Below are 26,323 nucleotides of genomic sequence, written 5' to 3' on the forward strand. Positions count from 1 at the left end.
TATTTTTTTCGGGGAAGGAATTGCGGACCCGGAAGTGCGGGTCCGCAATTCCATATCCGGGCAGCACATCGTGCTGCCCCATTGAAATGAATGGGTCCGCAATTCTGCGGAACGAAATTGCGGACGTGTGAATGGACCCTTAGAAAGAGTAAATCTTGGCCGCTGCATTTAAAAAAAAAAAACACCACTGCAGCACTGGATCCAGCAGGATGTCCTTCCTTTATATTTCTCATTCCTTTTCAATCCCCTCCTGGCCATAACTAAAAAAAATAACTGCTGTGTTTTTTCCACGAAAAGCACTGTGTGTGACACCACATTTATAAGAAGCAGTGACATAGGAAGACAGATTATACTGTAATTCAGCTACATTGTGCTTGAGATTTTGTCTGGGACTTTTTGGTGGGAAAGAGGGAAAAGAGCTGTTTCACTCATGGCTTGAAACCACGTCTTTTCACAAGGCTATGGTGAAACCATCCACAGTATTAGCTCATCTCGCACAAAATCCAGGCAGCTTCAAATTTAAGGTTGTATTACACCAGGCGATTGTTGGAAGGAAAGCGTTCCTTTCTCTTAATCACCTGCTCACGAGCGGAGGAGACCGCTGTAATTCCATGCAGCGATCTCCTCCATAGCATGAGGAGGAGCGATAGTTATGCCATCGCTTGTCCCCGAGCTGTCTAGATATTTGCTGGCAGTAGATCGTGATTAGACAGCATGATCTGCCGCTGGCAAATGGTGATATTTCAGCATGCTGAAAGATCACGATTGCCCAATGAACGATTGCTCGATCATCAGGTAATCAGCAGCAGTATTAGGGTCCATTCACACGTCCGTTGTTTCTTTCCTGATCTGTTCCGTTTTTTGCGGAAAAGATCTGGACCAGTTCTGTACCCATTCATTTTCAATGGGTCCTGAAAAAAAATCAGACATTGAGCTGTCCGATTTTTTTCAGGACCCATTGAAAATGAATGGGTACAGAACTGGTCCAGATCTGTTCCGCAAAAAACGGAACAGATCAGGAAAGAAACAACGGACGTGTGAATGGACCCTAAGACTGCCAGATGATCGCTAGTCTTAGTCCTCTTGCACATGAAAGTTTTTTTTTTCCGTTTCCGTTTGTTTTTTTGGCGTTCCGTATACGGAACCATTCATTTCAGTGGGTCCGCAAAAAAAAATGTAATGTACTCTGTGTGCATTCCGTTTTCGTATTTCCGTTTTTCTGTTCCGTTTAAAGATAGAACATGTCCTATTATTGACCGCAAATCACGTTCCGTGGCTCCATTCAAGTCAATGAGTCCGAAAAAAACCGAACACATACGGAATGTACTCCGTATGTCTTCCGTATTTGTTCCGTTTTTGCTGAACCATCTATTGAAAATGTTATGCCCAGCCCAATTTTTTCTATATACGGCTACTTTCACACTCACGTTTGGTGCGGATCCGTCATGGTTCTGCATAGACAGATCCGCACCGATAATACAACCGCCTGCATCCGTTCAGAACGGATACGTTTGTATTATCTGTAACATAGCCAAAACAGATCCATCTTGAACACCATTGAAAGTCAATAAGGGACAGATCAGTTTTCTATTGTGCCAGATTGTGTCATAGAAAACGGATCCGTCCCCATTGACTTACATTGTGTGCCAGGACGGATCCGTTTGCCTCTGCATCGTCAGGTAGACGCTGCAAGCAGCGTTTTGGTGTCCGCCTCCAGAGCGGAATGGAGACTGAACTGATGCAAACTGATGCATTCTGAGCGGATCCTTATTCATTCAGAATGCATTAGAATGCAAACTGATCCGTTTTGGACCGCATGTGAGAGCCCTGAACGGATCTCAATAAACGGAAACCAAAACGCCAGTGTGAAAGTAGCCTAATTACTGTACTGTATATGCCATACGGAAAAACGGAACGGAAAAATGGAACGGTACCGGAAACATTACTGAGAAAAAAAACGGATCCAAGAAAAACGGACAGCAAAACACTGAAAAAAGCCATACGGTCATGTGCAAGAGGATAAGTATAATAAAAACAAAAAAAGAGGCAACTAACGTGAACCATATTAAATTGATTAAATTGATGTTACAATGCCCTTGTGCACCACTATACTTATAATTGAATTATGGATAATATTAATAGTGGAAATCTTTACGATAGTTGAGACCTGCTGGAGAATGTGTATTTAGGGTCAAATCCAAAAATGACTCACTATCAAGTAAGCGATGTTTAATATTACCACCTCTAGGGGGAGTTCTGACTCTATATATACTCTAAAAGAAGCAAGATTACCTCCATGGCGTTCCCTTTAGTGTTTGACGCTCCAGAAATGCTGCAGTTCTCGTATTTAGATGTCATTCAAATGCTCCACAATACGAGTTTTTAGCTTCCTAGATGTGCTCCCAACATGGTGTAAGGGGTCATATACGTGACTATGACAAGTGGTATAATCTCTGATAGGGTACGAATTTTTATTATCAGTGTCTGAAAAGTGTTTCATGGGCTTAGCATACGCACAAACTCTGCAGATCAAATCCTTGTTGGATCGAGCGGTGGGTAAACAGCTTAGAGATATGAGATTACCTATGGTGGGTGCTTCCAAATATACAATCTATGAAACCTCATTGTAATAAACTTTCTAATATACTAGCCTTAAGCCTCATTCACACGTCAGTGTTTCACGTACGTGTGCTGTACGTGTTCTCCGTGGACAGCACACGTCCCCATTCATTTGAATGTGTGTATTCACACATCAGTGTTTTAGCACGGTCCGTGCGTCCGCGTTTCCAGCACGGATGCATTTCCTATCTTGATCCGTGTTCCCGGATCCCTCACGGACATTATAGTCTATGGGTCCATGACAAACACGGATGCCATCCGTGTTGCATCCGTAATTCACAGATCATTAAGGCCCCTTTCACACGGGCGAGATTTCCGCGCGGGTGCAATGCATGAGGTGAATGCGTTGCACCCGCACTGAATCCGGACCCATTCATTTCTATGGGGCTGTGCACATGAGCGGTGATTTTCACGCATCCCTTGTGCGTTGCGTGAAAATCGCAGCATGCTCCTCTTTGTGCGTTTTTCACGTGACGCAGGCCCCATAGAAATGAATGGGGTTGCGTGAAAATCGCAAGCATCCGCAAGCAAGTGCGGATGCGGTGCGATTTTCACGCACGGTTGCTAGGTGACGATCGGGATGGGGACCCGATCATTATTATTTTCCCTTATAACATGGTTATAAGGGAAAATAATAGCATTCTGAATACAGAATGCATAGTACAATAGAGCTGGAGGGGTTAAAAAAAAATAATATATATATATATATATATATATAATTTAAGTCACCTTAATCCACTTGTTTGCGCAGCCGGCTTCTCTTCTGTCTTCATCTGTGAGGAAAAGGACCTTTGATGACGTCACTACGTTCATCACATGATCCATCACCATGGTGATTGATCATGTGACGGACCATGTGATGAGTGTAGTGACGTCATCAAAGGTCCTATTCCTCACAAAAGAAGACAGAAGAGATGCCGGCTGCGCGGACAAGTGGATTAAGGTGAGTTAAATAATTTTTTTTAAATTTTTAACCCCTCCAGCACTATTGTGCTATGCATTCTGTATTCAGAATGCTATTATTTTCCCCTATAACCATGTTATAAGGGAAAATAATACAATCTACACAACCTTGAACCCAAACCTGAACTTCTGTGACACCTAATCCGGACACGCTCGTCTGCAAGGGGCCTAAGAAGAGATGCTTTTAAAATTATTTTCCAGCTGTTCAGTGTCAGTGAAACACGGATACAACACGGACAGCAAAAAACTGACCCACGGACCCAACACGGATCCTTCACTGATGCATCACTGACCACCTTCTCACGGATTTGAGCACGGACGTGTGAATGAGGCTTTATACTACTCCTTTGGATTGCTAGAAGCAATAATTTGGAGGACCCAATCTACTCTTTTAATGACCATACTTAATTATTCATAAACTGTGCTGGTCCCATTATACACACAGGACATAACATCAGTATGGTCTAATAGAATATCTGAGTCAACCCAAAAAATCTGATGATAGTGTCAGTGGCATAGTAATGAGCTTCAAGGTCAGCTCCAAATGGATATTTTTTTTGTTTTTTTTTTTTTCTGGACCTTTGGGATACATTGCTGTGTCGGCCTGGGCCCTTCCGAGGAACCTCTAGTACCTTGTTCAGCCACTGGGATCTTGCATTTATTACAGCAGAGAGGTCAATTACAGTGTGCCATACACAAGCTGTACTGTAGTTATGCAGGGGTGGGCATCTGTTCAGCTAGACAGGGGCCATGGGGAGGGGGCACAGCCAGGGAGATGATTTGAGTCTATCTGAATGGCCAGTTAAACCTACTTTCACACTTGCGAACCATCAGAGGATCTCAATACCGGAAAAAAAAAGTTTCTTTTTAATCCTCATGCATTCTGAATGGAAAGAGATCTGTTTAGGATGCATCAGGATGTCTTCCGTTTTGTGACTGGACACAAAACCGCTGCAAGCTGTGGTTTTGTGTCCGGTCATAAAAACTGAAAAAAACGGATCTCGCACTGAAAACAATGTAAGTCAATGGTGACGGATCCGTTTTATTTTAGGAGCCTAAAAAACCGAATCGGTCACCCATTGACTTTCAATGTATTTAGTGCCGGATCCGTTTTTTTTCCATTTTGATTTCACACAACCGCATCCTAACGGAACGAATGCATCCTGATGTGCAAAATCACCTCTGCCGGATCTCAATACCGGAATTAACAACACAAGTGTGAAATTAGCCTAATGCTTGGGCTGTTTTTGTCTCTAAAAACTTTGGGGGTCATTTATCAAGACCGGCATTTTCTACTTCGGTGTTAATATCACCCTGTGCCTCTGGAGGATGCGTTTAATTTATGACAAGGAGCTGCGTCATCAGTCCGCCCACCTAGAATGAAATCTACACCAGGTCATAGCGGGCGTTGATTTCAGTCATCATTTACTCCGGGAAACTGGTGTCAATTATAATAAATCTGCAAGAGTGGCATAAAAATACCATTTGCACAAAAAATTAGCACAAATGTCTCAAAAAGTTGCAAACCTGCGGTACAGGAAAAAAATCTTGTCAGGGCTGCTGCATACAACACACAGCAGTAGCTGTCAGCAAAATGTGTCTGTGTGTCCTCATACTTTTTTGCTGCTGTTTTCTTCTAACTTGTCGGATGGAGCTTGGGGGTAATGGTCCCTATTGCATGATGAGGTCTTAGATCCAGCTCACCGCACACAGTGTGTGTAATGTGTATACATGTATATGTGCATAACACAAATGTGTGTAATGTGTATATCTGTGTGATCTGTGTACTGTACATGCATGTGTGTGTGTAATGTATATGCATGTGTGATGTGTATTTATGTAATATACACTCACCTAAAGAATTATTAGGAACACCATACTAATACGGTGTTGGACCCCCTTTTGCCTTCAGAACTGCCTTAATTCTACGTGGCATTGATTCAACAAGGTGCTGATAGCATTCTTTAGAAATGTTGGCCCATATTGATAGGATAGCATCTTGCAGTTGATGGAGATTTGAGGGATGCACATCCAGGGCACGAAGCTCCCGTTCCACCACATCCCAAAGATGCTCTATTGGGTTGAGATCTGGTGACTGTGGGGGCCATTTTAGTACAGTGAACTCATTGTCATGTTCAAGAAACCAATTTGAAATGATTCGAGCTTTGTGACATGGTGCATTATCCTGCTGGAAGTAGCCATCAGAGGATGGATACATGTTCTCATTCTGTTTACGCCAAATTCGGACTCTACCATTTGAATGTCTTAACAGAAATCGAGACTCATCAGACCAGGGAACATTTTTCCAGTCTTCAACAGTCCAATTTTGGTGAGCTCGTGTAAATTGTAGCCTCTTTTTCCTATTTGTACTGGAGATGAGTGGTTCCCGGTGGGGTCTTCTGCTGTTGTAGCCCATCCGCCTCAAGGTTGTGCGTGTTTTGGCTTCACAAATGCTTTGCTGCATACCTCGGTTGTAACGAGTGGTTATTTCAGTCAACGTTGCTCTTCTATCAGCTTGAATCAGTCGGCCCATTCTCCTCTGACCTCTAGCATCCACAAGGCATTTTTGCCCACAGGACTGCCGCATACTGGATGTTTTTCCCTTTTCACACCATTCTTTGTAAACCCTAGAAATGGTTGTGCGTGAAAATCCCAGTAACTGAGCAGATTGTGAAATACTCAGACCGCCCCGTCTGGCACCAACAACCATGCCACGCTCAAAATTGCTTAAATCACCTTTCTTTCCCATTCTGACATTCAGTTTGGAGTTCAGGAGATTGTCTTGACCAGGACCACCCCCCCTAAATGCATTGAAGCAACTGCCATGTGATTGGTTGACTAGATAATTGCATTAATGAGAAATAGAACAGGTGTTCCTAATAATTCTTTAGGTGAGTGTATATGTGTGCATGCAATGTATAAATGTGTGCATACAATGTATGTGTGAGTAAAGTGTATATGTGTATGTATATGCTAGAGAGACTCTTGGTCTAATAAAATCAGTAATGGTTTTGACGATGACCACGTAAAATCTTTACTTACCAAAATAAAATCCATAGTTTCTGCACTTTGGGCTGAAGAACAGGCCTTTTGCGTGGACATTCACTTTAGCACCTTTCTCCAGAAGATATTTAACAATGTCATTTCGTCTTCTCTCAATAGCTATGTGCAAAGCAGTTTGGCCTAGATGACAAGGATAAGGATTGGCCTAGATGACAATGTGGCAATACTACCAAATATTACATCCTATATATCTACTATGCATTCTGAAAGTCCTCGGACCCTGTCACTTTTTCACATTTCGTTATGTTGCGGCCTTGTGCTAAATAAAAATTAAAAAAAAACACGTTTTTCTCTCTCATTCTGCACTCAATACACTATAATGAGAAACTGAAAGCAGAATGTTGGAAATCTGCACTAATCTATTCAAAAGGAAAAACCAAAATATTGTATTGACTTACCGTGAGTATTCAGAGCCTTTACTCAGGACTTAGTTGAAGCACCTTTGTCAGCGATTACAGCATCTAGTCTTTATAGGTAGGATGCCACAAGGTTTGCACACCTGCAGATTCTCTGAAAGCTCTGTCAAATTGGATGGGGACCGTTGGTGGACACCTATTTTCAGGTCTCTACACTGTAGAGTCTACAGAGATGTTCAATTGGGTTCAAGTTACGGCTCTGGCTGGGCCACTCATGGACATTCACAGAATTGTCCCTAAGCCACTCCTATGTTGTCTTGGCTGTGTGCTTAGAGTAATTGTCTTGTTGGAAAGTTAACTTTCGGCCCAGTCTGAGGTCCAGAGCACTCTGGAGCAGGTTTTCATTAATCATATCTTGATACTTTGCTCCATTCAGCTTTCCCTCAACCTTGACCAGTCTCCTTGTTCCAGCCGCTGAAACCTCTTCCCCCTCTCCACAACATGATGCTGCTACCACCATCCTTCACTGTAGGGATGGTACTGGGCAGCTGATGAGCAGTCCCTGGTTTCCTCCAAACATTACGTTTAGAGTTAAGACCAAAAAGTTCAATCTTGGTTTCATCAGACCAGAGAATCTTGTCTCTCATAGTCTGAAAGTCCTTTGTAAACTTTCATCTTATCTTTTACTGAGGAGAGGCTTATTTCTGGCCACCCTACCATAAAGCCCAGATTAATGGAGTGCTGAAGTGATTGTTGACCTTCTGGAAGTTTCTCCTATATGCATGCAGGATCTATGGAGCTCAGCCAGAGTGACCATGGGGTTCTTGATCACTGTTCTTACCAAGGCCCTTCTTCCCCGATTACTTAGTTTGGTGTGGCACCCAGATCTAAGAAGATTCCTGGTTGTTCTAAACATCCTTCATTTAAGAATTATGGAGACCACTGTGTTCTTGGGAACTTTCCATGAGCAGAATTTTTTTTTGCACCCTTCTGCAGATCTGTGCCTCCACGCAATCCTGTCTCTGAGCTCTACAGGCAGTTTTTTTCCTCCACATGGCTTTGTTTTGGCTCTAATATGCATTGTCAGCTGGGAGTCCTTATATAGACAGGGCTGGGTCTTTCCAAATTTTGTCCAATCCACTGAATTTACCACCAGTGGACTCCAAAAAAGGTCTAGAAATATCTCAAAGATGTTCAAGAGAAATTGGAGGTCTACATTTCAAATTTGAAAACATTTCTAAAATTCAGTCTATCACTTTCATTATGGAGTATTGAGTGCAGATTAGCCACAACATAACTAAATGTGAAAAACGGTATGAAAGATACTACATACATGCAAGGACTATTTGGCTGCACTGTACATGGGGAACGCATTCTGTTTTTGGGGTACTCACTAGCAGATAATAAAAAGTTGACTTTCCAGCAGACACGGTATATGGGAGTGCTTTATAAAAAGATGCTTACAGAGTGCCACTTTTTATAGGGACACCCAGAAAGCACTGTTTGTGAAGGCAAGAGATTTGACACTGTGTTAGGGGAAGCTGCAGGCAGCTAGCAGACACTTTTATGGGTTTAGCATGACAATACAGATAACATTTAATTCGCTTACTGCCAATGCAATCAGAAAACACAAACTACAGTAATTGGAATTCAAGGATTTAATTGTTTGTATCTCCTACTGTGTCTAATCTATATTATGTTTTCAGCAAAGGGATAAACCTTCCACAGTGCTTGAATGGCACTGTTATGTGGTCACTGTGTGGTGGTATACTTTGGTCACAGTATTTGATCACTATATGGAGATATTATTGTGAAGTATAATAAGCACATTATACTATTATTGCTATTTTCAAGTGCCTGTGATGCAGGGAACTTCCTCCTCTGTGTACACCCATAGAGATGCAACACACTTGACTAATACAACTAAGGCTACTTTCACACTAGCGTTCTGCTGTCCGCTCGTGAGCTCCGTTTGAAGGGGCTCACGAGCGGAGCAGTACGCTTCCGTCCAGCCCTGATGCAGTCTGAATGGATGCGGATCCGCTCAGACTGCATCAGTCTGGCGGCGTTCAGCCTCCGCTCCGCTCGCCTCCGCACGGCCAGGCGGACAGCTGAACGCTGCTTGCAGCGTTCGGGTGTCCGTCTGGCCGTGCGGAGGCGTGCGGATCCGTCCAGACTTACAATGTAAGTCAATGGGAACGGATCCGCTTGAAGATGACACCATATGGCTCAATCTTCAAGCGGATCCGTCCCCCATTGATTTTACATTGAAAGTCTGAACGGATCCGCTCAGGCTACTTTCGCACTTAGAAATTTTTCTAAGTTATTAATGCAGACGGATCCGTACTGAACGGAGCCTCCGTCTGCATTAATATGATCGGATCCGTTCAGAACGGATCCGATCAAGCGCAAGTGTGAAAGTAGCCTTATAACATATAAATCATGTAACTGTCTTGACTTTCTTTCTTTTAAGACCTTAAAACAATATTAATAAGAAAACTACCAAAGAATAAACAGATCTATTAACTTCCATTACCTTTGTAATTCTCTTCTGTGTATGCAGCATTGATAAATCTGTCCAGAAAACCATGTTTCTCAGTGAATGATAGCAGGATGCGCACTATCTCTGGAGTCTTTCCATTTATGTTCAGTAATGCTTTCATTAAGCAGGTTTTACCGGTGTACTGTGATGTCAGTCTGTACATGAGAAAATCTGAAATGTAACAAACCGTATTATAATATATGTGCGGGGATGCGATTGTTTATATCGAATTTACTGTTAATTAAGAAATTATATAAATAAGTAATCAAATGGAGAACTTTGTGGTCTAATTAACTTTTTCCAGAATATGAAAATACATTTTTACTATACTGCAATATAATTCAGTCCCTCAAGTTCCGCAATATTAATTAATTTGACTGCCTTTGAGAGTTGAAACCTTAGTAATTTGAGACCAAGTGGCAGCACTGCTCCTTTTTCTGTATTCAGTGGCTTTTTGGACGTACAGGTAGGGAGATAAGTGGGAGGCTGAGAAGCATGAATGTTGCTAAGAAAACTCTATAGGCTGTTTGCTAATAAAATTAAACATATTTTCCTAATAATGCATAAATCACTATACAATACTAACAATAAATTGAAATGAAAGTTACATTTTATTATTTGTGTCCTGGGCTACAGGAATTGTGAAGAGACCTCATCCTTGCTATAAGTTTCTGTCCTGTTTCTCCAACAGAAAGACCCCAAATTCCATATTGCACAGAATCAGGTACACAACATTGGATGTAAGATTTGTGAATTTCCCGTGTGTTTTAGGAATCACGTCCTGTCTAAAGTCATAACTTTCATCCTGCTGGACTGTGTAGTAACTTAGAATGCCTTATAATCTGATCCTGACTTTTGGGTTAACAGGCCCACATCATGGCTGCCAACTGCAAGTTAATTAATGCTGGGAGATTCAGGTACTTGTGTATCTAAACAACAGCTACAGTTACCCTCCTAAAATCAATTGTATTGGTGTCCTCAGGACGGCAATACAGTTTCATACTGTGGAAGGGCATGGAAGCTGACGGCTACCTGCCCCACCGTTCACACTTCTAGGGCGCAGGCAACTAGGCCTGAAGCCTGTGAGGTAGTGTACCAAAGATGCAGGTGGTAGTGGCTCACATGGTTGCAAAGCAATGATATCATCGCAACCACCTGCCTTGGTATGTAGAGGCTACAATTACATTAGTGGGGGGCATTAGGGGGCATTACTGGTGAACTATAAGGGAAGCACTTGTTACTGGGGACACTATAATGGGCATTTTTTAATACTGGGGCACTATAGGGGCATTATTGTTACTAGGGGCAGTATAGGAGATATCATTACTACTGGGGTAACTATAGGGAGCTTTATTTCTACTGGAGCCACTCTGGGGGAGTACAATAATACTGGGGCCACGATAGGGCCCTAAAGACATACTGATAGGAAATTTATATTGTGAGCCCTACTTGAGACAGTGAGGGATGATAATGTCTGTAAAAGTACTACAGAATATGTTAGTCCTATATACACAAAAGAATTATATAAAATAAATAGGGCCATTATTACTATTGAGGGTGCAAGAAGGAAGCACCATAACTGTTGAGAGCACTGTGCTTGGCACAGTAGTTTTTGTATGGTACTAGGGTGACTATATGGCACCTGAGGACATTGGTAGAGCACAGTGGCCCCTAAAGGGAAATTTCCCTGTGGGCCTCCCAAGCTCTCCTCATGGCCGCCGGCCAGGTACATAAAGATCTGATGCTCTCAGCTTTAATTAATGTAGGAGCATCAGGCACATATGCACCTGGCCTCCTAAATTCAGTGATGATACAGTTTTTTACTGTGGAGTGGACGTCAGTATTTTGTGATGCACTGTGGTATTTGGTTTTAAGGACAGAGTATTTTGTGCTGCACTGTATTATTTGGCTCTCCTGGGGCAGTATTTTGTTCTGCACTACGGTATTGCTAGCCCTGCCTACCTCTTTTGTCCCTGTTTTTACAGAGACATTTTATGTCCCCAGTCTGCTCCAGTAGATACAGTATTAGGAGTGGATGACACACTTGAGAAGGTAGGGAGGATGATGGAAAAGTGAGGAATTCAAAATGTTTATGTGGTTAACACTGCAGAGATGAGACATTGCTGAAAGTCATCATGGCAGTCTGGGCTGAATAGAGACGATAAGGAAAGAGAATGTAGGATGTAATAGGTACATAGTGCTGTATTCTCCTGTATGTTTGGTAGTTCTGAAAGACCAAGCAGCATGCTAAAGGTAGGGCTGACATGGTGTTGTGGTCAATGTCTCCCCAGCCTCATCTCTTATATCTTAGCTGGAGAAGGAGGACAAAGTGTGGTAGCTGGCACTGGCCACCCAGGAGGTCCATCTTTTGAGGGAGTATTTTATGCTGCTATTTGGTGCTACCAGTAGCTGCACTGTGGTATTTGGTTCTGCCGAAGCATTATTTTGTGTTACACTGTAGTATTTAGCTGTGACGGGGCAGTATTTTTTGCTGCACTATGGCATAGCTGACCCTGCTTACCTGTGTTATCCCTGTCTACATTCATTGGCCCCACATTTTGTCAACTACCCCCCAACACCAATGGACCACTTTAGTTTTTTTGCAAGGCCATTTTAAGTTCCTAAACTGCCCCTGACACCCAGCCTGCAGCGATAATTTACCATTTTTATCATCGTATTACCTTCAGCAGACTTCTGTTTAATTAACAATTCCTCGATTTCTTTCAGCCGACTGATTAGTGACAAGATGTCTCCTTCTGCAACAGCCTTCAATATGAGGTTTTCCTGACTGTATGTTTTATGTGAGTTCAGTGGATGTTTACTGAAATGTTTAAAATATAACTTTTAGAACATTACGTGCAAATTAAATACATTTATTATTTATTGTATTATTACATGCAAAATATGAAAATTATTTGACTCTGGCATCCAGTCTGGAAAGTCCGTTAGATGATTTTACACCATGAAAGACTGAACAGACGTAGCCTATTATAAGACAACTAGTAGTTAGAAAGCAAAGTGATAGCAGACTGTGTCAGATTAGTCAGTACACGGGGATAAATACATGAGAAAACAGGGGTATCTCTGTTGTTTGTGCCTTGTTGATAAATGTGTTACACACTGCACGAGGAGAGCTTGGTGCACCGTTTGTCTGGTCTTCCAGTATTGATAAATCTTCATGACTCTATCATTCTATTGCAGACTGTCTTTCTTTGGGCATTTTCTAACTATATCAATGCAGTTATGAAAGTTGCGGTAATTTAAATACATAATAAGTAGGCCTACACTTGTTCAAATCTACATTGGAGGCTGCGTTTGGAGCCTCTGTTGCAGATTCTGTTGACAGACCAGACAAAAAGCCTTATATGCAGCACTTTTTTATCCAGTAAAAAGACATATCCTGAACAGAAACTGAACGGATCCCATCATAGTTGGTGGAGACTGTTCAGCTTCTTCCCTGTGGGGTGACAGGAGGAGGGGGGAGCAGGATCACTAGTGGGGTGATAGGAGGAGGGGGGAGCAGGGCCACTAGTGGGGTGAAAGGAGGAGGGGAGAGCAGGGTCACTAGTAGGGTGAAAGGAGGAGGGGACAGCAGGGTCACTAGTAGGGTGAAAGGAGGAGGGGAGAGCAGGGTCACTAGTAGGGTGAAAGGAGGAGGGGACAGCAGGGTCACTAGTGAAGTGACAAGAGGAGGGGGAGCAGGGTCACTAGTGGGGTGACAGGAGGAGGGGGGAGCAGGATCACTAGTGGTGTGAAAGGAGGAGGGGAGAGCAGGGTCACTAGTAGGGTGAAAGGAGGAGGGGACAGCAGGGTCACTAGTGGGGTGACAAGAGGAGGGGGAGCAGGGTCACTAGTGGGGTGACAGGAGGAGGGGGGAGCAGGATCACTAGTGGTGTGAAAGGAGGAGGGGAGAGCAGGGTCACAAGTGGGGTGACAGGAGGAGGGGACAGCAGGGTCACTAGTGGGGTGACAAGAGGAGGGGGAGCAGGGTCACTAGTGGGCTGACAGGAGGGGGGAGAGCAGGATCACTAGTGGGGTGATAGGAGGAGGGGGGAGCAGGGTGACTAGTGGGGTGACAGGAGGAGGAGGAAGCAGGATCACTAGTGGGGTGACAGGAGGAGGGGGAGTAGGGTCACAAGTGGGGTGACAGGAGGAGGGGTAGCAGGGTCACTAGTAGGGTGACAGGAGGAGGGGAGAGCGGGGGCACTAGTGGGGTGACAGGAGGAGGGGGAGCAGGATCACTAGTGGGGTGTCAGGAGGAGGGGGGAGCAGGGTCACTAGTGGGCTGACAGGAGGGGGGAGAGCAGGATCACTAGTGGGGTGAAAGGAGGAGGGGAGAGCAGGGTCACTAGTGGTGTGAAAGGAGGAGGGGAGAGCAGGGTCACTAGTAGGGTGAAAGGAGGAGGGGACAGCAGGGTCACTAGTGGGGTGACAAGAGGAGGGGGAGCAGGGTCACTAGTGGGCTGACAGGAGGGGGGAGAGCAGGATCACTAGTGGGGTGATAGGAGGAGGGGGGAGCAGGGTGACTAGTGGGGTGACAGGAGGAGGAGGGAGCAGGATCACTAGTGGGGTGACAGGAGGAGGGGGAGCAGGGTCACAAGTGGGGTGACAGGAGGAGGGGTAGCAGGGTCACTAGTAGGGTGACAGGAGGAGGGGAGAGCGGGGGCACTAGTGGGGTGACAGGAGGAGGGGGAGCAGGGTCACTAGTGGGGTGACAAGAGGAGAGGGTAGCAGGGTCACTAGTGGGGTGACAGAAGGAGGGGGAGCAGGGTCACTAGTGGGATGACAGGAGGAGGGGGCAGCAGAGCCACTAGTGGGGTGACAGGAGGAGGGGGGAGCAGGGTCACTAGTAGGGTGACAGGAGGAGGGGGGAGCAGGGTCACTAGTAGGGTGACAGGAGGAGGGGGGAGCAGGGTCACAAGTGGGGTGACAGGAGGAGGGAGCAGGGTCACTAGTAGGGTGACAGGAGGAGGGGGGAGCAGGGTCACTAGTAGGGTGACAGGAGGAGGGGGGAGCAGGGTCACAAGTGGGGTGACAGGAGGAGGGAGCAGGGTCACTAGTGGGGTGACAGGAGGAGGGGGAGCAGGATCACTAGTGGGGTGTCAGGAGGAGGGGGAGCAGGGTCTCTAGTGGAGGGGATCCCATTAGATTTTGTGTCTCAACTTCATGTATTTCTGTAGGTCATGTCTTCATAATAACTATTCTGCACACCTAGAGACTATGCTCCTCATTATCCTGCAACCAGAGGGGGGTGCTAGTTATGGGGTGATAGCAAGGTGGACAGAACAACAACTCTCTCACCCACCAGCCCACTCCATCCGGTGGCCGGGAGGAACACATGCCTGGGGGCAGCTCTTCTCTCACACCTAGGACCAGTCACATGAGTCCGCGGCTCCTTACCTCTCCAGCGGCCCTGTCATGTTTCCCGGGCAGGACGCCCCGTTCTCCTTACAACAGCCACCCCAGGAGCCGACACCTCCTCCTTCCAGCTCCCGCCTGCTCCCCCTCCTCCTTTCCCCCCACTAGTGACCCGGTGCGCGCCTATACGAACCAATAACAAAGCTCCTTGCTGTAAGGAGCTTTGCTATTGGTTATTTCAGGCACAGGCAGAATTGCTGCGCTGCCCGTGCCGTTCACAGCGCTCACTGCACTGATGAATGTGGGGCGAAAGTCTAAGACGTATTGGTATGCCTTAGACTTTTTTCAGGGAGTAAAATTACCCAGTTTATTTAAATTATATTACTCTAAACAGGCGTGATCCCTAAAAACAAGTTTTTATTAAAGATACCATTAAAATGTATATAATCAAGTGCTCTAAACACACTGAAAAAAAGAAAAAAACAGTTATAATAGTAAATAAATAGTCCTTTAAGGCAGCGGTCCTCAACCGCCGGGCCGCGGCCCTGGACCGGGCTCTGTAAGATGGTTTGCAGCGCCGCGGTGATCAGGGCAGTCTTTAACTCTGTACTAATGAAGCGCTTCCATTATGGAAGCGCTTCATTAGTACAGAAGGACCAGGAAGCGGTGAAGGATCTGTACTCACCACTTCCTGGTCCACGGCTCGGCTATCGGCTGTGCAGGGCTGCGCACAGCGTGAGGTCTCTCTGTGACCTCACGCTGTGCGCCGCTATACACAGCCAGCCGACAGCAGAATGAAGAGGATCGCGATGGTGACCAGGAGCAGGAGAGGTAAGTGTTTTTTTTTTATTTGCACTAGGGGCTGATGGCTGACATGGGGGACATATGGCTGGCATGAGGGGCAGGCATATGGCTGACATGAGGGGCAGGCATATGGCTGACATGAGGGGCAGGCATATCGCTGACATGAGGGGCAGGCATGAGGGGCAGGCATATGGCTGGCATGAGGGGCAGGCATATGGCTGACATGAGGGGCAGGCATATGGCTGACATGAGGGGCAGGCATATCGCTGACATGAGGGGCAGGCATGAGGGGCAGGCATATGGCTGACATGAGGGGCAGACATATGGCTGACATGAGGGGCTGACATATGGCTGACATGAGGGGCAGACATATGGCTGACATGAGGGGCAGACATGAGGGGCCGGCATAAGGGGCAGACATGAGGGGCCGACATGAAGGGCAGACATGAGGGGCCGGCATGAGGGGCAGACATGAGGGGCAGACATGAGGGGCCGGCATGAGGGGCAGACATGAGGGGCAGGCATGAGGGGAAGACATATGGCTGACATAGGGGGGGGCTTATGGCTGACATTGGGGGGCTTATGGCTGACATTGGGGGGGGGGCTTATGGCTGACATTGGGGGCTGATGGCTAAAGGTTTGGTGGTTGATCTGAGCCATTGGGGGTCTGATCTGAGGTCTGATTAACATTGGGGGTCTGATTGCTGGTCTGACCTGAGGTGTAATGAAAAATATTTTTTTCTTATTGTTCTCCTCTAAAACCTAGGTGCATCTTATAGGTCGAAAAATACAGTACAGTGCAGCAGAGACCAGTGCAGCAGAGACCATAGTCAGTTTATATAGTCGTTATATAGTGTTATATATTTTAATATGCACCTTGTGTTTTGTTATGCGCATGAATCAGTCAGCCCCGCCCACCCCCTAAGCCACGCCCCAGAAAGCATGCGTCACTTCTTGTGTGGTGGAACGCATAGGCCGAATTACGCTCACACCATCCAATATAGGGGGCAGCTCAATAATGTATTACTACTGGCACATCTAAAGAATAAATATAAGTACATAAAATGACATTAAATACGATGTGGCAGTAGATAAATAGCATTGGTGCTTGCAGGGTTTTGGTGTCCGACTGACGAAACGGAGCCAAACGGATCCATTCTGACATACAATGTAAGTCAATGGAGACGGATCCGTTTTCTATGACACAATCTGGCACAATAGAAAATGAATCCGTCCTCCATTGACTTTCAATGGTGTTCAAGATGGATCCGTCTTGGCTATGTTACAGATAATACAAACGGATCCATTCTAAACGGATGCAGATGGTTGTATTATCTGAACGGATCCGCACCGAACGCAAGTGTGAAAGTAGCCTAATGATACTTCAAGGCACCAAAGACAAATACAGTCCTGATCAAAAGTTTAAGACCACTTGAAAAATGGCAAAAAATCATATTTAGCATGGCTGGATCTTAACAAGGTTCCAAGTAGAGCTTCAACATGCAACAAGAAGAAATGGGAGTGAGACAAAACATTTTTTGAGCATTCAATTTAATGAAAACAACGAATAAACTGAAACAGGCTGTTTTTCAGCTGATCAAAAGTTTAGGACCACACCTCCAAAAAAAAACTAAACCCCCCCAAAACAGAAATCCAACCTCCAAACATGAACTCAGTAATGAGTAGCTCTGACGTTATTGTTTATCACTTCAAAAATTCGTTTCGGCATGCTTGATGCAAGCGTTTCCATGAGGTGAGTGGGAACATTTCTCCAAGTGGTGAAGACGGCCGCACGAAGGCCATCTACTGTCTGGAACTGTTGTCCATTTTTATAAACTTCCCTTGCCATCCATCCCTAAAGGTTCTCAAATGGATTTAGATCAGGGGAACACGCAGGATGGGCCAAAAGAGTGATGTTATTCTCCTGGAAGAAGTCCCTTGTCTTGCGGCATTGTGTACTGTAGCGTTGTCCTGTTGAAAAACCCAGTCGTTACCACACAGACGAGGGCCCTCAGTCATGAGGAATGCTCTCTGCAACATCTGGACATAGCCAGCGGCCGTTTGACGCCCCTGCACTTCCTGAAGCTCCATTGTTCCACTGAAGGAAAAAGCACCCCAGACCATTATGACCCCCACCCCAGACCCCCTCCACTGTTGCGCGTAGAAAACATCTCAGGTGGGATCTGCTTGGCATGCCAGTAACGTTGGAAACCATCAGGACCATCAAGGTTAAATTTTTTCTCATCAGAGAATAAAACTTTCTTCCACCTTTGAATGTCCCATGTTTGGTGCCTCTTGCAAAGTCCAAACGAGCAGTTCTGTGGCGTTCAAGGAGACGAGGTCTTCGAAGTCTTCGAAGATTTTTTGTTTTTTGAAGCCCTTCAGTCTCAGATGCCGTCTGATGGTTATGGAGCTGCAGCCAGTAAGGGCCTTAATTTGGGTCGAGGATCGTCCAGTGTCTTGACGGACAGCCAATTGGATCCTCCGGCTCAGTGCTGATGAAATTTTTTTGGGTCTTCCACTTGACTTTTTTGTTCCATAACCCTCAGGATCATTTAAGAAATTCCAAATGACTGTCTTACTGCGTCCCACCTCAGCAGCAATGGTGCGCTGTGAGAGACCCTGGTTATGCAGTTCAACAACCCGACCACGTTCAAAAAGGGAGAGTTTTTTTGCCTTTGCCATCACAACGTGTGACTACCTGACAGAAAATGACAATGAATCCACATCTTTGCACAGATTTGGCCTTTTAAAAGGCATGTGGTCCTAAAATTTGGATCAGCTGAAAAACAGCCTGTTTCAGTTTAAGGCCCCTTTCACACGAGCGAGTATTCCGCGCGGATGCGATGCGGGAGGTGAACGCATTGCACCCGCACTGAATACTGACCCATTCATTTCTATGGGGCTGTGCACACGAGCGGTGATTTTCACGCATCACTTTTGCGTTGCGTGAAAATCGCAGCATGCTCCTCTTTGTGCGTTTTTCACGTAACGCAGGCCCCATAGAAATGAATGGGGTTGCGTGAAAATCGCAAGCATCCGCAAGCAAGTGCGGATGCGGTGCGATTTTCACGCACGGTTGCTAGGAGACGATCGGGATGGAGACCCGAACCTTATTATTTTCCCTTATAACATGGTTATAAGGGAAAATAATAGCATTCTGAATACAGAATGCATAGTAAAACAGGGCTGGAGGGGTTAAAAAAAAATAAAAAGTCATTTAACTCACCTTTATCCACTTGCTCGCGTAGCCGGCATCTCCGTCTGACTCTTTTACTGTCTAGGACCTGTGGAGAGCATTAACTATAGTTTAAGGACCTGGGATGACGTCACTCCGGTCATCACATGGTACGTCACATGATCTTTTACCATGGTGATTCACCATGGTAAAAGATCATGTGACGTACCATGTGATGACCAAAGTGACGTCATCCCAGGTCCTTAAACTATAGTTAAAGCTCTCCACAGGTCCTAGACAGTAAAAGAGTCAGACGGAGATGCCGGCTACGCGAGCAAGTGGATAAAGGTGAGTTAAATGACTTTTTATTTTTTTTTAACCCCTCCAGCCCTGTTTTACTTAGCATTCTGTATTCAGAATGCTATTATTTTCCCTTATAACCATGTTATAAGGGAAAATAATACTATTTACAGAACACCGATCCCAAGCCCGAACTTCTGTGAAGAAGTTCGGGTTTGGGTACCAAACACGCACGATTTTTCTCACGCGAGTGCAAAACGCATTACAATGTATTGCACTCGCGCGGAAAAATCGCGGGTGTTCCCGCAACGCACCCGCGCATTTTTCAGCAACGCCCGTGTGAAAGAGGCCTAATTGTTATTTTCAATTAATTGAATGCTCAAATATTTTTTGACTCACTCTCATTTCTTCTTGTTGCATGTTGAAGCTCTACTTGGAACCTTGTTAAGATCCAGCCATGCTAAATATGATTTTTTGCCATTTTTCAAGTGGTCTTAAACTTTTGATCAGGACTGTACATAAGGATATAGTGATCAACCTTGCCACTAAATATTATTCTGATGCTTCTCACATCAGCGGCCAGCTACAGGTATAATATACATACTGGAAAACAAAGGCATAAAAGAAAGACAATAACCCAGATAAATAAAACTAAACAGATGAAGCACGTGAATGCTAATCTCTCGTTAAGACCTCCTTTTCTAGGGGAAAACGGTATTACTTCAAGTGCTGAAAACTTGAGAGCATGAGGATTACCATTATGAAAGTCAACTATGTGATTAGCCACCGGTGTGTTATTTTTCTTTTTAATATCGTTAACATGTTCGCAAATCCTGCGTCTAAGTTCTCTAAAGGTCTTGCCTATATAATCCTTAGGGCAAGTATACATCATTTACATTTTAATGTGTTTAGAGCACTTGATTATATACATTTTAATGGTATCTTCAATAAAGACTTGTTTTTAGGGATCACGCCTGTTTAGAGTAATACAATAATATTAGCTTGATTAGGGGCTTCATCCCAGTATATCCTATTTTGGTTTTGATAATGTTTATTAAAATTATGTTTAAAGTCCATTGGTTACCCTTTTCCTAATGAAACTCTTTTTAAGGGGTTTTCTGAGATTTTTTAACTGATGAGCTGTCCTCTGAATAGGTCATCAGTATCTGATCGGTGGGGATCCGACACCTGGGACCCCCGCCCATCAGCAGTTTGTGAAAGCACCAGCGCTTAGCGTTGTGGCCTCTCTCAGCTCACCAAGCACAGCGCTGTACATTGAATGGCGGCTGTGCTTGGCATCGCAGTTCAGCCCGCCTATTAGATACTGATCACCTGTTAAAAAATCTTGGAAAACCCCTTTAAAGAGTTATTCCCATTTGGACATTTATAACATGTCCACAGTATATGCCATCAATGTCTGACAAGTTCCACCTTTGGGACCCAGACCCGTCTCGAGAACAGGTGAGGTGGCTGCGTATGTATGGCTCTCTACATTCACTTCTATGAGAGTTGCAAAAATAGAGTGCTAAGTGCGCTGAACTATTTTCAGAACTCCTAGAGAACTGAATGAAGAGAGCTACACAAGCACAACCAGTGGCATAACTAGAAATGACTGGGCCCCACAGAAATTTTTTGAACGGGCCCCCCCCCCCAGCAACTTCTTAACAAACCCTCCTCCCGTGCAACCTACACTCCTGTAGCTAGGTAAGATCGCTCTCTCAGACGAAGCCCAGCAGCCACTCCATCCGTTTCCTCTGTAAATAATGTCATTTCATGATACTGTTGAAGGGCCCTGCCAATAAATATCTTCTTTTTTTTTTTAAACTCGTTTTATTAAAAGAGAATGACACAAGTATGGCATACATAAGACAACATGACAACCCACACAGGGGCTATTTAGAAATGCAAGGATATCAGTGATACACAAGGACATTGATATCTATCGGGAGTCCCATATGAGGGGTTACATGATATTGACTTGGGTGATAGACATTATACATGAGGCAAACATAGCTCATACATAAAGGTCTTAACGTCAGTAGCAGCAACAACAACACTGCAAAGTTCCTGCATATGAGGTAGGAGATCAGTGAGGACCGTCAGCTGTCGAGTGCAGATGCGAAGTACGCAAGGTGAGTGGAGATGCACACCAGTCTCCCCAGACTGTATCAAATTTTTGTGGACACCCCCTGTGTTTATAGACAATATTCTCCATGGAGACTGCATGATTTACAAGAGTGAGCCATTGTCCCTTTGAGGGGGGGGGGGGGGGGGGGGGGAATCTCCCATCCATCTTATGGCTATTGCCTTTCTGGCGAGAAATAGTGTTTCCGCTAAGAAGACTCTGTGGTAATGTGACCACGACTCCTCATCAATGACTCCTAAGATACACATCAGTGTCACAGGAACCATAGTTGCGAGGACTTCCAGCACTGAAACCCAGTACTGACGAATGATCTCACAATCCCATATCATATGCCAAAAATTAGCTCCCTCCGCATCACATCTATGGCACCTGGAGTGGTTAATCCTACCCATCTTTTGAAGTCTAGTGGGAGTGAGGTAACTGGCCAATAAAATCTTTTAGTTCTCCTCCCTTCAGAGTTCTGGCCCCAAAGCAGCCGCTTTCCCTATAGCTAGGCCCCTGAGCACAAACACCTCTCCTTGAACAGCACCATGGCATGGGGCCCTGTTTTTAAAACATGTATAGCATATCCTATGTAAGGGCTCATTCACATGGCTGTTGCCTGGTTGTGCCCGTATTGCGGCCCGCAAACAGCGGGTCTGCAATATGCGGGCACCGGCCGTGTGCTCATCAAATGACGGATGCAGACCCATTCACTTGAATAGGTCCGCAATCCGGAAGAAGAGGTGCGGGAAGGAGGTACGGAACCCCATGGAAACTCTACGGAGTGCTTCCCTGGGGTTTCTCTCCGTGCCTATGCACCGCAAGAAAATAGAACATGTTCTATTTTTTGCGGTGCGGACGGATCACAGACCCATTCAAGTTGAATGGGTCAGCATCCGTCTGCGAAAACTGCGCGGATGTTGCCCGTGCAACGGGGGACCGCAAATTGCTGTCCCCAATGCACGGAAGGGCCGAGCAACGGCCGTGTGCATGAGCCCCTACTCGTATGCCATACATGTCCAAATGGACACTGCCCTTTAAGCATTTATATAGTGCCCATTTAAAGCAATGGGAAATGAAGAAGAGGAAAGGTCCTCCACAATGAGAAACCACTCTGGAGATGATGAGGATTCCTGCTCCATGAACTCAGGATTCCTAAAAGGATTGGATTTTTAAGCCAAACTCACACTAACATTTAACATCACCAATACTTAAAAAGAGGTTACTTGGTGTTGCGTGGGTTCAGCAGGCAGGTGGTCACACCCTCTGACGGAGAATCTGCGTCATCGCATTTGCCATTGTCACTATAAGAAACAAGCACAGAGTTCATTAGTAGGAATAAATAATTTTCTGGTAATAATGTTATCCTGTAGAGCTGTGTAATAAATGATGCATTTATTATTATTATTATTATTATTATTATTATTATAACCTGGCCTTGTTATACAGTAAGTGTTGTTCACGTCAAGCAGCTACATAACATCTTAGAATAGTTTTCTGCGTCCACAGGGAAGGCGGATTATCATAGGTAGTAATATTTGTTGTTACAAACCCCACCAACAAAAGCATCTGAGCATAGCAACATTCTGATCATCCACCCTCCTCAGGGCCAAACAGCAACTGGATTATCGGATTATTCCTACAGAAAAACTAAAAGCAAAAACTAAAACTTCAGTTTTAGTTTTTTATTCTTCTTTTATTTCCTCCCCATTCAGAGCTTTTACTTTCGAGTGACCCCTGTGCAGAGACATGAGTGACCTTATGTCTCTTGCTCAGGCTCAGATTGGCCCACAGGTGTGCAGGTGAATCCCCCGATGGGCCCCTAAGCAAGGTGGGCCCCTAGTCCCCCACCCCCTGCACAAGTGGCACATAACACATTACACTTACAGATTGGCAGCTTACAGCACCTCAACTGGCCTAAGGGCTCATGCACACAACGTATTTTTTGTCCATTCCATTTTTTTTGCAGCCTGTATGCGGAGCCATTCATTTCAATGGGACTGCGAAAAAACTGAAATGATTCTGTGCGCATTCCGCAAAAAAATAGAACATGTTCTATTTCTGTACGTTTTGCGGACAAGGACAGGCATTGTTACAATGGATCTGAAAAATAAACGGATGTAGTAGGGACGACACTCAGATGTCATCCATTTTTTTTGCGGATCCATGTTTTGCGTAAGGCAAAATACATACGGTCGTCATGTTGCATGAGTGCTAAGTTTATATAAAAAAAGTAGGTAGATTTTTTAAGAAACTAGTGTACCCATTATATTATTATAGATGCAATCAGGTGGCTGAGGTGACTTCTAGATGCAGAGGCCGGCAGTCAGTATACTCTTTCCTCGCCTTGTCAAAGTCGCTGCAAGGACCCCCATAATCATCTGGTAGCATCTTGCTGCTGTGTGAGCAGGTACCATTTGAAAGTATCCGTACAGTGGGCCCCCAAAATAAATTTTACTGGTGGGTAGGGATGAGCGAACTTGTGTTTTCAAGTTCGGCGTACAAGGTTCGGCCTATCTAAGAATTCCGTTATGGATTCCGCTGCCATAACTTATGGTCCATGGTAGCGGAATCCATAATGGAATTCTTAGATAACCCGAACCTGAACCTTGTACGCCGAACTTAAAAACACAAGTCATCCCTACTGGTGGGCCTTAGGCACCCCAGTCCGACACTGCTCTTGCTCCTAGGTTCTCGGCATGTACTACACTGCATGTCCTAAGAGACTACTCTCACAGCCCTCATCCTGTGCATATATGTGGAGCATAGTGTATCATCATAAGCATCATAGTATGATGGTCCCTCAAGTTACAATATTAATTGGTTCCAGGACGACCATTGTATGTTGAAACCATTGTAACTTGAGTAATTGGTTCCAAAGCTTTAAAATTTCATCCAAGATAAGAGAGAGTGAAGATTTAAGAAAAATAAGACAGATACAACAAATCCTTACATATAACAGTCAGGAACAGCTGCTAACTAGCAACTAACACAGCTATTTTACCAGAGAAGTGGCCTTGACTGGTTGGATTCGAGTCTCAGACATTGTATGTTGAGTGTAGGTTCAACTTACGATGGGTCAGAAAAGACCATTGTATGTTGAAAATATTGTATCCTGAGGCCATTGTATCTTGAGGGATCACTGTACATGGGAACATTGAGAGACACTATCCTGGGCACAGCCTCTGGTTGCGGACTGTGGCTGCATAAATGGGGAGTATGTGTCTCTTATCTTCAAATCTCCATACAAATTAGATTATTTTTCCTTTTTGTTGGGGCCAGCTGACAATCTAATGTGTATGGGGGCCTCCCGACTCACCATAACAAATTATAAGAATGGAGGAGGAGGGTGGGTAAGAAGGATCAGGCAACTTGAATTTAAATACCAACCCTATTGTTCTGGCAGAAGATAAACTGTCACTAGATGTGTTTGGCAGCAGCTTTCTCCTCTCTTGCCATTGAAAACACATGCATGCTCAGCTGAACTGAGCATGTACAGTCGTGGCTAAAAGTTTTGAGAATGACAAAAATATTAGTTTTCACAAAGTTTGCTGCTAAACTGCTTTTAGATCTTTGCTTCAGTTGTTTCTGTGATGTAGTGAAATATAATTACACGCACTTCATACGTTTCAAAGGCTTTTATCGACAATTACATGACATTTATGCAAAGAGTCAGTATTTGCAGTGTTGGCCCTTCTTTTTCAGGACCTCTGCAATTCGACTGGGCATGCTCTCAATCAACTTCTGGGCCAATTCCTGACTGATAGCAACCCATTTTTTCATAATCACTTCTTGGAGTTTGTCAGAATTAGTGGGTTTTTGTTTGTCCACCCGCCTCTTGAGGATTGACCACAAGTTCTCAATGGGATTAAGATCTGGGGAGTTTCCAGGCCATGGACCCAAAATGTCAACGTTTTGGTCCCCGAGCCACTTAGTTATCACTTTTGCCTTATGGCACGGTGCTCCATCGTGCTGGAAAATGCATTGTTCTTCACCAAACTGTTGTTGGATTGTTGGAAGAAGTTGCTGATGGAGGGTGTTTTGGTACCATTCTTTATTCATGGCTGTGTTTGTGGGCAAAATTGTGAGTGAGCCCACTCCCTTGGATGAGAAGCAACCCCACACATAAATGGTCTCAGGATGCTTTACTGTTGGTATGACACAGGACTGATGGTAGTGCTCACCTTTTCTTCTCCGGACAAGCCTTTTTCCAGATGCCCCAAACAATCGGAAAGAGGCTTCATCGGAGAATATGACTTTGCCCCAGTCCTCAGCAGTCCATTCACCATACTTTCTGCAGAAGATCAATCTGTCCCTGATGTTTTTTTGGAGAGAAGTGGCTTCTTTGCTGCCCTTCTTGACACCAGGCCATCTTCCAAAAGTCTTCGCCTCACTGTGCGTGCAGATGCGCTCACACCTGCCTGCTGCCATTCCTGAGCAAGCTCTGCACTGGTGGCACTCCGATCCCGCAGCTGAATCCTCTTTAGGAGACGATCCTGGTGCTTGCTGGACTTTCTTGGACGCCCTGAAGCCTTCTTAACAAGAATTGAACCTCTTTCCTTGAAGTTCTTGATGATCCTATTAATTGTTGATTGAGGTGCAATCTTAGTAGCCACAATACCCTTGCCTGTGAAGCCATTTTTATGCAACGCAATGAGGGCTGCATGCGTTTCTTTGCAGGTCACCATGGTTAACAATGGAAGAACAATGATTTCAAGCATCACCCTCCTTTTAACATGTCAAGTCTGCCATTTTAACCCAATCAGCCTGACATAATGATCTCCAGCCTTGTGCTCGTCAACAATCTCACCTGAGTTAACAAGACGATTACTGAAATGATCTCAGCAGGTCCTTTAATGACAGCAATGAAATGCAGTGGAAAGGTTTATTTGGGATTAAGTTAATTTTCATGGCAAAGAAGGACTATGCAATTCATCTGATCACTCTTCATAACATTGTGGAGTATATGCAAATTGCTATTATAAAAACTTAAGCAGCAACTTTTCCAATTT

General features: G+C 44.8%; 1 protein-coding gene across 4 annotated transcripts in view; it reads right to left on the minus strand.

Moving 5' to 3' along the window:
* Window positions 1-26,323, minus strand: part of LOC120994630 (transient receptor potential cation channel subfamily V member 3-like) — a 103,611-nt gene that overhangs the window by 47,207 nt on the left and 30,081 nt on the right. For 2 of the 4 annotated variants that reach the window (XM_040423335.1, XM_040423334.1), the window contains exons 2-5: window positions 22,538-22,615; window positions 12,225-12,364; window positions 9,538-9,714; window positions 6,625-6,765 (exon numbers count right to left, since the gene is read on the minus strand). In XM_040423335.1, coding sequence (XP_040279269.1) covers window positions 6,625-6,765; window positions 9,538-9,714; window positions 12,225-12,364; window positions 22,538-22,615 — 536 coding nt within the window. Of the gene's footprint in view, window positions 1-6,624; window positions 6,766-9,537; window positions 9,715-12,224; window positions 12,365-22,516; window positions 22,617-26,323 lie in introns of those variants that run through there. The other 2 variants (XM_040423337.1, XM_040423336.1) reach the window with 2 other exon arrangements.

The sequence above is a fragment of the Bufo bufo genome, chromosome 3 (assembly GCF_905171765.1).
Source record: "Bufo bufo chromosome 3, aBufBuf1.1, whole genome shotgun sequence".
Classification (NCBI taxonomy): domain Eukaryota; kingdom Metazoa; phylum Chordata; class Amphibia; order Anura; family Bufonidae; genus Bufo; species Bufo bufo.